At 39.9% G+C, this 13,285-nt stretch overlaps 1 protein-coding gene across 1 annotated transcript in view; it reads right to left on the bottom strand.

The window, feature by feature from the left end:
* Nucleotides 1-10,363: 10,363 nt before the first annotated feature.
* SMIM14 (small integral membrane protein 14) overlaps nucleotides 10,364-13,285 on the bottom strand; it is a gene marked incomplete at its 5' end in the record, with an annotated part of 8,214 nt that continues 5,292 nt past the window's right edge. Inside the window, 2 exons of the mRNA XM_010144776.1 lie at nucleotides 10,364-10,396; nucleotides 10,977-11,125. Coding sequence (XP_010143078.1) covers nucleotides 10,364-10,396; nucleotides 10,977-11,125 — 182 coding nt within the window. The remainder of the gene's footprint in view (nucleotides 10,397-10,976; nucleotides 11,126-13,285) is intronic.

The raw sequence follows: 13,285 nt of genomic DNA, 5'->3' as shown, positions 1-13,285 counted from the left end.
CTCGCTGAACTGCTCCCCACTTCTGCCTCAGGGTGGTTTTATAAGAGAAGTTCATTTGGGGGGCCAAATATGCATATGAATAATTTTTGACCCTTCGGCTCTGCTTACTGTGGAACAAAACTCAACATTCATTCTCCTTCCTGTAGCATAGCACTGTCTAAAAACGATGAGTGAATTGAAATGTGGTCTAGGTAACAGTGCAATACAGAGTTTAAAGTCCAGATCACAAACACTGCCAGAGCAAGGAGATATGAAGAGCTCGTGATTTCCTGCCCTTGAGGACAGGGCACCGCCCAGGGATCTCTTGCCTAGTTGTATCAAAGTTCTCGATGCTACTCTTGCTTTTTGTATAAACATGGTATGGTTTTAGTACACTTCATCAGGCTCTGGGAGCAGAAGATTGTGAGGATCTGCTCTTCTCCAATGTATTCAAGTTCTGCATCTCCTAGAAGCTGGGATTTTTTGCGACATCTGCAATACAGCAGTCATTTACGCTTTTAACATACAATTACAATTGATTACCATTTCTATGTTAAATGTTCCCAGATTAGGTGGATAATATATGTATGTCCTGGTTAACAATGCAAATGAAGTGTTGCCTTGTTCTCGTACGGCATTTTCGTCCACAGATGTTGAAGCATGTAACAAAGAAATTGGAATCATTGTTTCTGGTTTATATTTTACTCCAGAGGAACTGATCTTTTCCTAGAAGAATCTGTGCCTGTTTAAGTGAATACATGCTGTAACTTACCGGTCCTTTAGAAATGCTACTGTAAAATATGTGTGTTTCTACTGAAAGAGCCTACTGAGGTTTGCACTTGCGGTGCAGGATTCTAGCGGAGTCAGTATGGTCAGCCAAAGAACTGCCTGGCGAAGGAGCAGGGCTCACCGTGTATATCCTGAAATAAACACAAGTAATGCCTTGTCTCATTGCTAATTTGCACAGATGTCTCAGTTTTGAACACATCCATTTTTCCAGGGAAGCCTCGGCAAGGCAAGTAGAAGCTTGGTGAGCCCTTACTACTGAGTCAGTCTTCAAAATCCCTGTCTGTCGTTAGGTCTTAAAATAGCCATAAATGCATACGTGTGTTCTACTGAGAACTTCTCCTCGTCTCTCTGTTCGTGCCTGTTGCTATCTTGGCAAGGCCAAATCCCCTTCAGATCCTATACGTGTTCCCCCAAGGGTGCTGGCATAGTAAGTGTGCTCAGTGTGTGCCTGGCAAACAAGGACTGAATCTTCTAAAACCAGCAATGGTGGCTGTGTGCAAGGCCACCTTTGTGAGGCGCGGTTCCTTTGCATATTGCGGTATGCGTTAGGGTGGTCAGTAGTTTGTTAGAGCCAGCTAACACCTCCTAGGTACAATGCTGGCTAAGAGTGAGGGCAAGACCTTCAGAGCTTCCTTGGCTAGGGAGTTCAGACATCTGTGTCTCAGGAGAGTGCTGCAGTTGGTGGCTTATAAAGAAACACAGGGATCTAACTCTCCACCTGCAACTATGCTAGTTTGCTAAGGAGCTTCAAAGGGGTTATTTTTTAGGTCTGGTAATCATGGCCCTTTCCTGGGAGGAGAAAGGTGTGTGTGGTAGTCTATGATTTCAGAGCTGTCTCAAATGTCCGAAGAGCCCTCAGAGCAGGCAATGGACCCCGGTCTCTTTTCTCTCAGCATAAGGCCTTCACTGAGAGGATACACTGTCACCCCTGCTGCCAGGGACATGGATGTCAAAATCTTTCTCACAGAACGGCACAACTTCCCCAGAAAGGATGATGAGGGCTGGTTTTGTTTCCTTATAGCCTACACTGGTGGTGAGAGCAGGGCTGGTAGGGGAAGAATGCGCAGTGCAAGGTCACTGCAATGGAAAGGGCAGGAGCTGGGAACTCCCTTCTGATGACAGAATAAATTCTGCATTACTGGGAGGTGTTTTATTTGTTTTTCTCTTCAGGCAGACCCATTGTTTACCAGTAGGTGGAATTTTTTACAGCACTGCACAGATGCAATACAGCTTATGTAAGGCTTCAGGGCATGCCACCAAACCTCCCGAAGCACGCTGCTTGGGAAACACAGCCCTGGGCTGCCACAAAGCAGGTGAGGACAGTCCGCTGCTGGCCACATTTTTAAATAAAAGTGCGAGATCTGCTCAATCTTTTTGAAGGCTCGGTGTAGGCTGTGAATCCTTTTGCAGTGCAGGGTCGGTAACTTAACACGAGGAATGGGATTTCCAGTGCATATTTTTCTTTAGCATTGCCAGCAGACTCGATCAGAGGGATCCCCCTTGTAGCATACTGGCAAGCTTGGACCTCACTCTGAGACAGCCTTTCCTTCCCACTGTGGTAGGGAGTTTGCCTTCTTTCTGGGAGGCAATGCCTACAAATCAGATGGTTTTGCAATACTTATTTCTTGCGTGAACTGATAATTGTTAATCCTTCCTTCAAATTAGCAAAATATAATGTACAAAAATTGAAGCTCCACAAATTCAGATTCAAGACAGTTGTTTCCTAAGAGCGAAGATAAGTAACCACTTATATAATAACTCAATACAGAGATGGTCCATCTCCAGAACGTTTTTCTAAAAGATAATTTCTATTGAGGAAAAAAAAATTATTGCAAATCCTATGGATGTCAAAAGAGATGTTCATAGTAGTCCAGTTTGGCTTCATAATTTATGAGCTTAATATGTATATTATGCAAAATTTTAACTAAAATACCCTCTTAGTTGGTTGCTGAAAGGTTATCTTAGCAGGGCATCCATACGGTTAAACAGCATCAGTGAAGGATTTTTGCTCTCCAAACAAGTCAATAACCTAGTCTTAGGGGATGGTCTCCTAAAAGGTATAAAAAAATCAAAAGACATACAATATGTTTCCTTAAGTACCTAGAGGTGTACCTTCTGCCTCAGCTTAATTCCGCCTGAGCAGTTCAGTTGTCTGCCTCACACCCGAACTGGATCTGGTCCTGGAAGTGAGCAATCCCTTTGCTGTCTGCCTTCATGCACCTGACCTTTAACGCATGCTCGGGCACAAGCATGATCGAGCAGCGTGCAGTCCAGAGATTTAAGACTGCTTCAGAAGAAGCTTGGCCAAGGAAAGTGGTAATGTCTTTCTAATAGAGTGGCTCAATGGCTAGAACATGGACCAGTGTGAGATTGGATCCTACATTCTCCTCTTGAGGGGAGCGGGCTCATGGCCGACATGTCTGTCTTTCCAGAAACGACCAAGGGAAGGGTGATCTGAATGGCAAAGGTGGGTGGAAGGGGCACTCCTCACCTCTTGTGTACCAGCTGTTCCGTTACGCAAGGGAGAAATCATGATTTATGAAGGATTTGGGAGGGGAGGGAAAGGGGAGGGAGAAAAAGCAAGTGAGTGCATGATTATATGTATAATCTCCTGGCAGGCTTCCTGTTGTTGGAGGTGAGCAGAAAAGGCAGCAAGGAACCCTGGGTATGAAAGAAGTTCTGTATCATATCTCGTGAATGTTTAACGTCAGGCTAATCCCTCAACAGACTGGGTGATCATTAACCAAAGGCAGCTGTGTTTGTGTAATCAGTTTGTGACACTGACATCTGACACAGATTCAACAACCACCATTGTCTGTCAAGCCTTTCTTTAACTTTCGACACAGCACAACCTGGAGGCAACCCCATGCACAGCAGGGAAATCTGAGCTACTCGGCAACAGTCCCAGGCCGAGGCACAAAAGTGCCTGGAAGACTTGCCCGCAGACTAGCTGGATCAGTACGTGAATCCATGCTTTGTGCATTACAATGCTGAGAGGAAGCAAGGAAGGAAGGAAGGGAGATGCAGCTAAAGAGATTACACAGGGATGTGTGGGACTGGGCATGCGTGTTCCTCTGGAAAAGGCTCCGACAGCTGCAGAAAGCAAGCCATACGCCAGTTCTGGACGCAGGCAGCCGAGTGCCTGAGCTCCTACGCGTGCTCAGAGGCGACCATAACAGTTAACCGCGCAGAGCCAACAGTGCAAGTTGTTAAGACAGGCATATGCCACCCGGCATGTCCCTACCGATGCCCTCTCCTCTCTCCACCTCTCTGGCTTGCCAGAACTTTGACTTTGCTGTTTGGTCTGAGAGTTTGTCCAAACGGCTTATGATTAATCTAGGACAATATTTTTTGTAAGTGACAACCAGCACCCCAAACTGCCATTATTGGTAAAATTTGTCCCAAAACACTGTGAGTTTCTGGTCAGGTTCAACGTGCCTGTTTGTATAGTGCCCAGAATGTCTGGACAATAATTTCAGATGGACTCATGGACAACACTGCAATATAAATAAAAACTGAAAGCCGTGCAGGATTAAAACAGCATTTAAAAATCAGAGGAAGGCCACCCCGAAAACTCTGGTAAGAATGTCCTCTCAAACCCTATTCTTTTAGTTCCTGCATGACAATGTTTTGTTTTCCAGTATATGACCTTCCTCTAATTAGATTATTTAAATCTCTCAGTATATATAGAAATTATTCACACTTCCTCCCACGCATGATTACATTTGACAGCCTTATCTAGTGTTTAGTAAATACCTCCTTTTTTTTTTATTTATTTTTTTTAAATTTGTTTTTCTCTTTTGATATTCTGGAAACCACACACATTACACCAGACATCAAAGCTGTTCCTTCAGCAGTAATGCCGTAGGCAGCAGCATTGTTCTTCTGAATATGGAGCATACTAAATCTCCCAAGACGAAAGCCATTTCAATAAAACAAAAGGGAAGCCTTAAGTCCTAAAGCTAATGCAATGAAAGCAAGAACAGCCAGATAAGGCACTGCCTTTCACCACAGCCCCATCAGACAGACATCACCTTCTAGCATGTCTTCGCTGAAGGGTTTTACTCAGCTGAGTTGTCCCATTGCTTTACCAGTTCTTCACATAAAATAAGGTGATCCCCTCTTACAGTGTAGCTAAAACCGAATTTAGCTTCATGTCTTCCCCCTGCCTACTGAAGCCCCACAGAAGCACACCACCAGGGGGGATGTCAGAGACAGGACACACTTGTGATTCAAATTGCAAGTTTATATTTGATGAAGTGTGAAAATGATTATTTGGATTTTCTATTTCATCTACATGAAACTAAGGATGGAAAAGAAGGCTGCATGAAATCACTGGGAGAGCTGAAGAAACCAGATTTTTACTCACCATCACCACGACGACAGAGCGGATTTTGATGTGCTACGTGCAGTGATTGGTGTAAGGTCCAGTCCTGTGGGGCTTCTGTGGATCATTTTCTTGCTAATCACATTCAGATAACCATTTATCATTTAATCTACAAGTTCTGCTCTAAACCGAGCTCCCTCACCTTTTCTAAGATTTACTTTTTGTATCGAAGCAATGGCTGTGACCTTCAGAATGTTGTACTATGATTTTTTTGTTGTTGTTGGTCTGCTTAGGAAACATATTTTCTTGGCTCCAGTACCTTCTCTTACATTTTAAGGGTATTTATTCCAACAGAAGAAATTAATAATCTTCAAGAATTTAAAAACACATACAAGTCTAAAACCTACACAGTCACAGAAATTATTCCTGTATTTCATCATTTATAGCTTGGAGGATGCAATACAAAACCTATAAATGCAAAAGACTTTTTTTAAAAGCTTGCCACTTGTGATCTTTGATTAGAAATTACTGCTGTATTTTCAATTAATATTGTGTAAAATATTTTATAATATTGCTGTCCATACAAGCAAGAAAAGCTGGATATATATGGTGAATTATTATTTATTGTCATGTATTGAAATACATTTGTTTCAGACACCCTCCTACCTGTGAATGTTAAAAAGGTAATGCGGAAGCCAGATTCCTCTAGTGATTATATTTAACTATGAAGTGCCTCCCATGGGAGTTGACATTAATTTCAATACAAAGTCAAGTAACATAGGTTCAGTTATTCATCTGGTACAAGGAGAGACAAATCTTCACCGACAGATTAGTTTACCTCTCTGGAAGCCAGTAAGAGTTGTGCTGCTTTACAAGTGAGGATGTGGTTCACCGGGGGACAGTCTGCCTCCTTCCCCACCCCAGGGTCCATGTCTTTGCAGTGAATTGCACTGTAGGCTGTTGGCTGGTACTGAACAAGTAAAGGTAGAAAGAGCTAAGAGTGTAAGTTGTTCATTTTCACAGGGAACCCACTTAATATTCATGGAATATTTTCCTGCAATGATTTGATCTATTTCTCCCAAACAACCTCGATAGGATACATTTTTTTCCTGGCTTTGGGGCAGAGTAAACTTCTCCACTAACCCGGTGGTCTTGAACAGCCAGGGCTCATGCAGATTCATTCAACACAGTAAATTTAAATTTGTGGTAGTTTCGTTTATGCATCACTTTCCATAATAGGCATGTGCATCCTTGGCAAATGTTTTAAGTAAAGTTTAGCTTTAGTTTTAGGGGTTATTTACAACCTCATGTTCGAGTAGAAGGTTAGATCTTGACAAGCAGACATTAATGATCTCTGATTAAGATCATACAGTTTCTAAATTGACTCAAATGCCTAGAGCATTTGTTATTATTATTGTTACTACTAAAAATAAATTCAGACACTGTTTCTGATTCTCTGGTATTTATTACCACTATAGCTGCATATTATTTTAAACCCTAATGCTCCCCTGGCATTTTCCTTTTTTCCCTTGGATTAACGGAGGAATCCCTCATGTAGGATCTGAGCCGCTGCTGAGGCAGTGTTCAGCATTTCGTGCTCTGCTGCTGGAGGAAGGAGAGTGCTGCACTCCATGGGTACTGTGAGCAAGGTCTCTACTCCTTCAACATGCTGCCTTGGATCCACTGGAGCATCCTCCTTCCTCAGAGCAGCTCTGGGACCAAAACTGCCCAGAACTGGGACTAGAAAATAGACTGCAGATCCCAAAGTAGTAGTTTTTGATCTAAAATGAAGTAACATAATTGGCATATTTGGCCTCTGTCATTACTTTTCTTACTGTATTATTTCGAGCTTCCTAGGTTGCACAACTAAGAGCAAAAGGCAGACATCCATGTTGGTCATCAAAGTATCTTAAATCTCAGAAACCACTTACAGTTTGTTCTGACTTGATTGAGATACATGCAGAAGTCAAGTGTCCATTAGAAAAAGTTAGAATTAATGTTTTAAAAGTTACACAGATGACATGCTATTTTTACAGACTTATTTTTAGATTGCTTCATATTACGTCAGAAACTGATAGGTTGGGGCAGTCCTACATCGAATACAATGACTAAGAGACAAAGACAAAAGGTTACTAATGATTGCTATTTATTTTGTTAAGTCAATAAAAAGTGCATAGTACAAGCCCTTTATCCCAATCCAAGTACTCAGTAAAAGATTACCAGGAAACCGCGAATGGCACAGATGATTTTTTGTTTGGCATAATTCAGACATTTTAAACCACCGATTTACATTAGGTACATCACATCATCACTCTTCCTTTTTCAATCATGAACATTACAAGGCTAAGGTGATCTGCAGACAATACATGAATATATATGATTTCTCATTTCAGAGTATAATAATTGTGTTAAGCAGACTCTAGAAATACTATTGTTTTAACAAAATTCTAAGCTAAGGTATAATTGTAAACTTTCCTCCGTATTTCCCAAGTTGTTACAACTTGTACCTCTTACTATCTGAGCTTAAAACCCTCATCACAGAATTAATCATATTCTGAAGCTTCTCATACCACTAATCTCTTCCACACTTCCCAAAATTTACCATAAACATCTGTAACCATGATACACTTATTTCATCACAAACTACATCGCTAAAGGTCAGACTTCTGCCACCCTTACTAAAGCTGCTACTAGTACATTATCTCAGAGTAGTCTCACAGACTTCAGTGCAACTACTTGATGAGTAAGGCACTATTTAACATGAATAAGAGTGGCAAAATACAGTCCTACAATTAGCTACTTCTGTTTTAATTAAGAGTGGTGATCTGAAGTTTATATCTTGGAGAGAGTATTTGAATTTAAAAGGCATGTATTTTGATACGGGATAGTGGCCTGGCTCTTTAGGAAAACATTTTACAATAAAATATTTCCAATGTTTTTTCTTTTACATAGAAAATTTAAAATAGCAATTTACATGAGGAAAGCATACATGTATAAAATCACTGGGACAATTACTTAAGAGGAATTTCAAGCAAAGACAGTACATTTAAATGTAAAACACAACATTACTCTGAACAAAAAGTTCATCTGCCAAGACTGTTAGAGCTGGGTGCTTGGTGAGTTTCTCAAACACATACACAGACATTTAAGTAAAGTGAGGAGCATCTGCTGTAAATCTCACCAACTTCCAACAGGACCAGCAGCGGCACTCTGTCTGAAATGATTAAAAAGACAACTGAAACAGGCTTCAATTGGAAGCCCGTTCTACACGGCTGATACTGAAGAGTTCTGGCCAAAAATCCTTGGAGAAAAGGAGATTATATATATTTCCTTGTGGGTCAACAAAATGATGCCGTATTACTTGTTCTGTTCAAAACAGTATCCCAAACATAAACGTACACAGAAGGCAAAAAGCAAGCACAGTCAGACTGCTTGTCCCAGCGACACTTTTACACAGTGTTTGTGGCCTGTACACCGTTAGACAGAATAGAACAAATTCTCTCAGCTTCTCTGCTGCAGCTCCATTGCTTTACATGGCACTGCGGTGATGTCACTGAGAGCACCTGGCCCGATTGCCTTCATTTAAAAAAAAAATTATATTTAATTTTATTTATTTTTTTTTAAAACACATGCTCCTATGCTCAGGAGCACACTATTCCACAGAAATTCAAAGGGTAATTACATCAGATTAAAGAAGCCTTTCTTCAGGTCTACGCTGTACCTTTACAAGGAGGCTTAGCTCGCCTGCCATTCACCCTGAGAAGGAAAACCCTGTGTCAGTCAACCATGGGATCTGATGTGAGATTTTTGTTAGAGCCCATTAATACGAACCCTTTACGCATCTTAACAGTTACTCCCTGCAGCTCCATAACTAAAGTCCTCATAACAAAAAGGTTTGTAGAGTTCGCTTCTGAATTCCCATGTGTCTGTTCTATTGACCTTTACAGAAAGAAGCTTCATGTTGGTAACATAAGAGTGTTCTTTACATGGTTCTCATCAAATTTTCAAATTGATCCAGAAAAATATACAGTGTTGCTTTTCTGTACATCTTTAAAATGTTCTTAAATTAATGTACATAAAAAAGTCATTCCCATTTGCTACAATGGGAGATGTGCACAGCTGCGTGCACAGCCACACATACGCACACGTAAACACACCACACATACACACAAATATTAGAGGGAGAAGACATGCCATATGTAGTCACCTGCAAGTTTGTTATTCTACAATTACAACCAGCAGATGAGGATGAAATGTTAAGAATTGCTGATAACATGCAGGTGAAAAAACCTGAATATCCAGTATACGTTGTATACCAAAAGTTGGTAACCTAAGTAACCTCTTGGTATGATTTCATCCTGTCCAATAGACTTTACATCATGGCTGAAAACTTTTTAAGATACTGATTACTAAAAGACTATACCAGGACAGAAAATTCTACCAAGTTCTTCTCACTAAATTCCTCTTTTCCTGAAGCCCACGAGTAAACAAATCCAGTTTTGGAATACATTTTTTTGACAACATATTGAATAAGATATATAATTTATTAATGCACAAGATTAAATTAATTTCTGGTGATATAATCTTTTGTGTAAAGTTCCCAATATATATGTCAAAGCTTTGACAGTGGCAATTATCACATTCACTTACGTGCGTGCAAACACACACATAGTATAATTCTAGTGGACAATCCATGCTTCTGCCAACAATCTTGAAAACTATGTTAACGGTCCAAAGACCAGGCTAAAAGTTGCTCTGAAACCAGGGCAAATATAAAATAATTTCAATTTTTCACCACATAACTAAGCTAATAGTTGCAACCATAATATAAATCTCAAAAGCATACTGGAGAGAAAATGTGGATTAATCTGAGGAAAGGTCAGTAACCTTCCATTATCATAGATGCACAGGGATTTTCTTTTTCTTTCAATGCATATCAGAAATCACTGCAAAGAAATTAAGATCATTGTAACAGAAAGAGACCGAGTGGAATGTCCACAGTAACAGTAACAACCAAAAAAAACCTGCAATGCTTTATCATTATTCAAATTACAACCTACTAGGAATTGTAATAAAATACAAAGCAAAAATTAACTTAAAATTGAAGTTGCTAAAAGCAGTTCATGAAGATAACTGCTGAATGATAATTCTGCTCTATATAAATGAGAAAATAAACCAGTATTGAATGGGGTTTAAGAGTAATCTGGTCACTTCGTTCATTTGGTCGTGCAAGGTTTTAGCTGCTAAACTTTCCCAATACTGAACGCTCTAGTCCACTGGTGGGGCTGGTGGTTCTTGTCCCTAGATGGAAGGAAGGAGGAAAAGAAAGAAAAAAAAACATGCCCAGGATTAGAAACAGTGCTTCACGTACAGCACTTAGCAATAAAAGAACTCGGAAGAGTTACTTTGTTCTTTCTTTCAAGATTTTTCAGTATCTCTTTCAATATTCAGAGCAAATGAACATCAAAGAACAAAATCGTTTCCTGCATTGATACGGATTTTTCCATGACCCCAAATCTAGGACAAAGGTCACTCTCCCAGTTTCACACTGAAATTTTGTCTACTGACTTTCTCTTAAAGCTGTGATTTTCCCCTTGCACATAAGGAGGCAGGTCCAAACAGGGACAGCCAGTGTCCAGAGGACATTATGACCCACACTTAGTCACCCATGCCTGCTCCAGCCCATGGTGGGCCTCACACGTGGCCTTCAAGATTCTACTTTCACTTTGGTTTTACTAATTTTCATTGTTAACAGAGTACCAAGAAAATACAGGTTAAAAAAAATGAAAGGAAAAGCTGACTGTAAGATAATCTGGATTAAAATAAAATAGATGTAAGCTATTGTAGAAACTCTCTGCAGGACACTTCAAGATGCACTTACACTATGAGGGCTGGTTGGCTTTCCGGCTGCGTTGGATCCTCTCAGATTACTAGGTCTCAGTAAGAACAAGACAAGTGCAATCACCACCCAGGCCATCATTATCACGGCAAAGCTGATGTCATTGTCACTGGAGGAATTTGGTCCTGGCACTACAGACAAGGAAAACTCAAGTTATAACACAGAGTGACAGCAGAGTTCTTTCCCCAAAATGAAAACAAAAATGCAACACACGTCTCAGAAAAAAAACTTGAAGTATTTTGCAATTAGGTTTTCTGATTAGTTCTTCCTTTTGTTTTGAGACAAGTAATTCTTGGTTAGCTTGTGGGGTTTTTTAATCACATTTCTTAGGCTTCTGAAAGAGAATCTATTTCAGAAGATTTCACTGGAATTCTCAGAATTATCATAAATACTTCTCAGTTCACATTAACTCCTAATGAACTGGAGATGATAAACACACACTTTGTGTTTAAAAAAATCAAACTTGATTTTTAAGAAATCAAACTTGATGCAAAATATATTTATGTGGGAAACTCTCCATCCATATTGTTGGTGTTTGCCTTTTGCTTCAAGCAAATAAAAGAATAAGACTAAAGAGATGAAAGCTGAGACTCCATGTTAGGCCCCACACAGACAACGTGCTAATTTTACCAAGAAGGGAGCAAGCTAATGTTTATAATTTTGTTGGTTACTGTAAGTTATTTACTGAGTTTGCTCGAACAAGGGTCAGTGCCAATATGCCAGATCTCCACAACTGGTCATCCAGATCATGTTGTGTTTCTGACAGCGTGAGAAAAATGTATCTGTCAGGAGAGGAAAAAATGCTGAGGAGACACATGAAAAAGGGAATTGCAGGAATAAAATATAAAAACTGTACACCTGATTTCCATACAGAATGGCTGAGACATCAAAGTATGGAAACAAAACTGAGAAAATCCCCTAGACTGGAGAACACCAGTTAGTCTTTTTGTATCACAGAACTCTTGCAAATACCTGCATCTCCTCTGAATGCAATTTCAAATAACTAAACTGTGACTAACGTTGTCAGCTGAAGTGTAAACAAATGTAGAGTTAATTACCTATGGCACTCACATGGCCCCATTTACAATAGTATCTAAAGACCTTACATCTTCGTGAATTATCTAGATGATCAGTTAATACAGAGCAATTAATACAAAGCTATAATGAATAACCTTCAGTACGAGAAGGGCTGTTTTATTTTATTACTCAAGTTGAAAACTTTAACATCCAGGGAAATACCACAGAAACCCTTGTGTCTGTCAGGTTTTTCAGTTGTCTCAACTCATTTGGATCATCTCAGATTCAGTATCAGTTGGAAGTTTCTCTTATTTAACACTTGCTAGATAACTTACACTCAGTGAGATGGTGGAATAATTTCCTTGAAGGTTAATGCTGATACCAAAGAATCACCCTCATCACTGTCACGCTGGGTCACATTTTTAACAGAGGTCCTTCTATGAGATAGCTGTGCTATGAGGAAACCACTAAGACACAGCAGGGGGGCACTGTGGGGAGGCTTACAGCTATGCTGTTGACAACACTGCTGTTCAGCAAGTAAGACTTCATGAGTTGGGGCTGCTGGACTGATGTCCTTTATGGACATCGCATGCAGTCAGGAATGTCAAAGAAGAAAAAAACATGTATTATAGAAGTTCATGCTTCTCAAAGCACAAATGCCACCATAAAGTTGTATGATAAAAATGATAAAATGAAATTGTCATACAGCTCCAGCCTTCTAAAAGTCCAAATACAGACATTCAGACACTCGAGAAGTTGCTAATGTAGAGGAATTTTATGATTAGAAGTGTACGCAATTACAAGTGATAATTCTTCTGGCAATCTGAGTGAAAAAAGGGCGCTGCATATGAGGAGGAAGTACAGTGCAAAGAAAATATATGAGAATGCTACAGCTTCTAATTCATTAAACTAACATAACTGATTGAGAAGGCATATAGAATTGTGCAGGTAAGAGTAGTGTTGAGGAAAGATTATCACTATTATCAACATTACATATCAATATTTTAAATCAGGGATGACCTTTACACATGCAATCTAATAAACTAGCATATAACTCGGCATGAAAAGAACATCTGCTTTATTTTGAGGCTTCCAGACAACACCAACAGCCACCCTTAGACTACCTTCAGCAGCATATAAGACAGACTTAGGCACCTGCTTTGGTATGTATGTACAGCAGAACACTGAAAATTCAGATCACCTGTTAGGCTGGATTCCCCATATAATGCAGAGAAACAAGGACTAAGTCAGAATGTCTTCTGGAATTTCTGCTG

This window comes from Buceros rhinoceros, unplaced genomic scaffold, assembly GCF_000710305.1.
Source record: "Buceros rhinoceros silvestris isolate BGI_N320 unplaced genomic scaffold, ASM71030v1 scaffold40831, whole genome shotgun sequence".
Taxonomy (NCBI): Eukaryota; Metazoa; Chordata; class Aves; order Bucerotiformes; family Bucerotidae; genus Buceros; species Buceros rhinoceros.
Note: the sequence above shows the minus strand (reverse complement) of the source record. Positions and strands in the feature narration are given on the sequence as shown.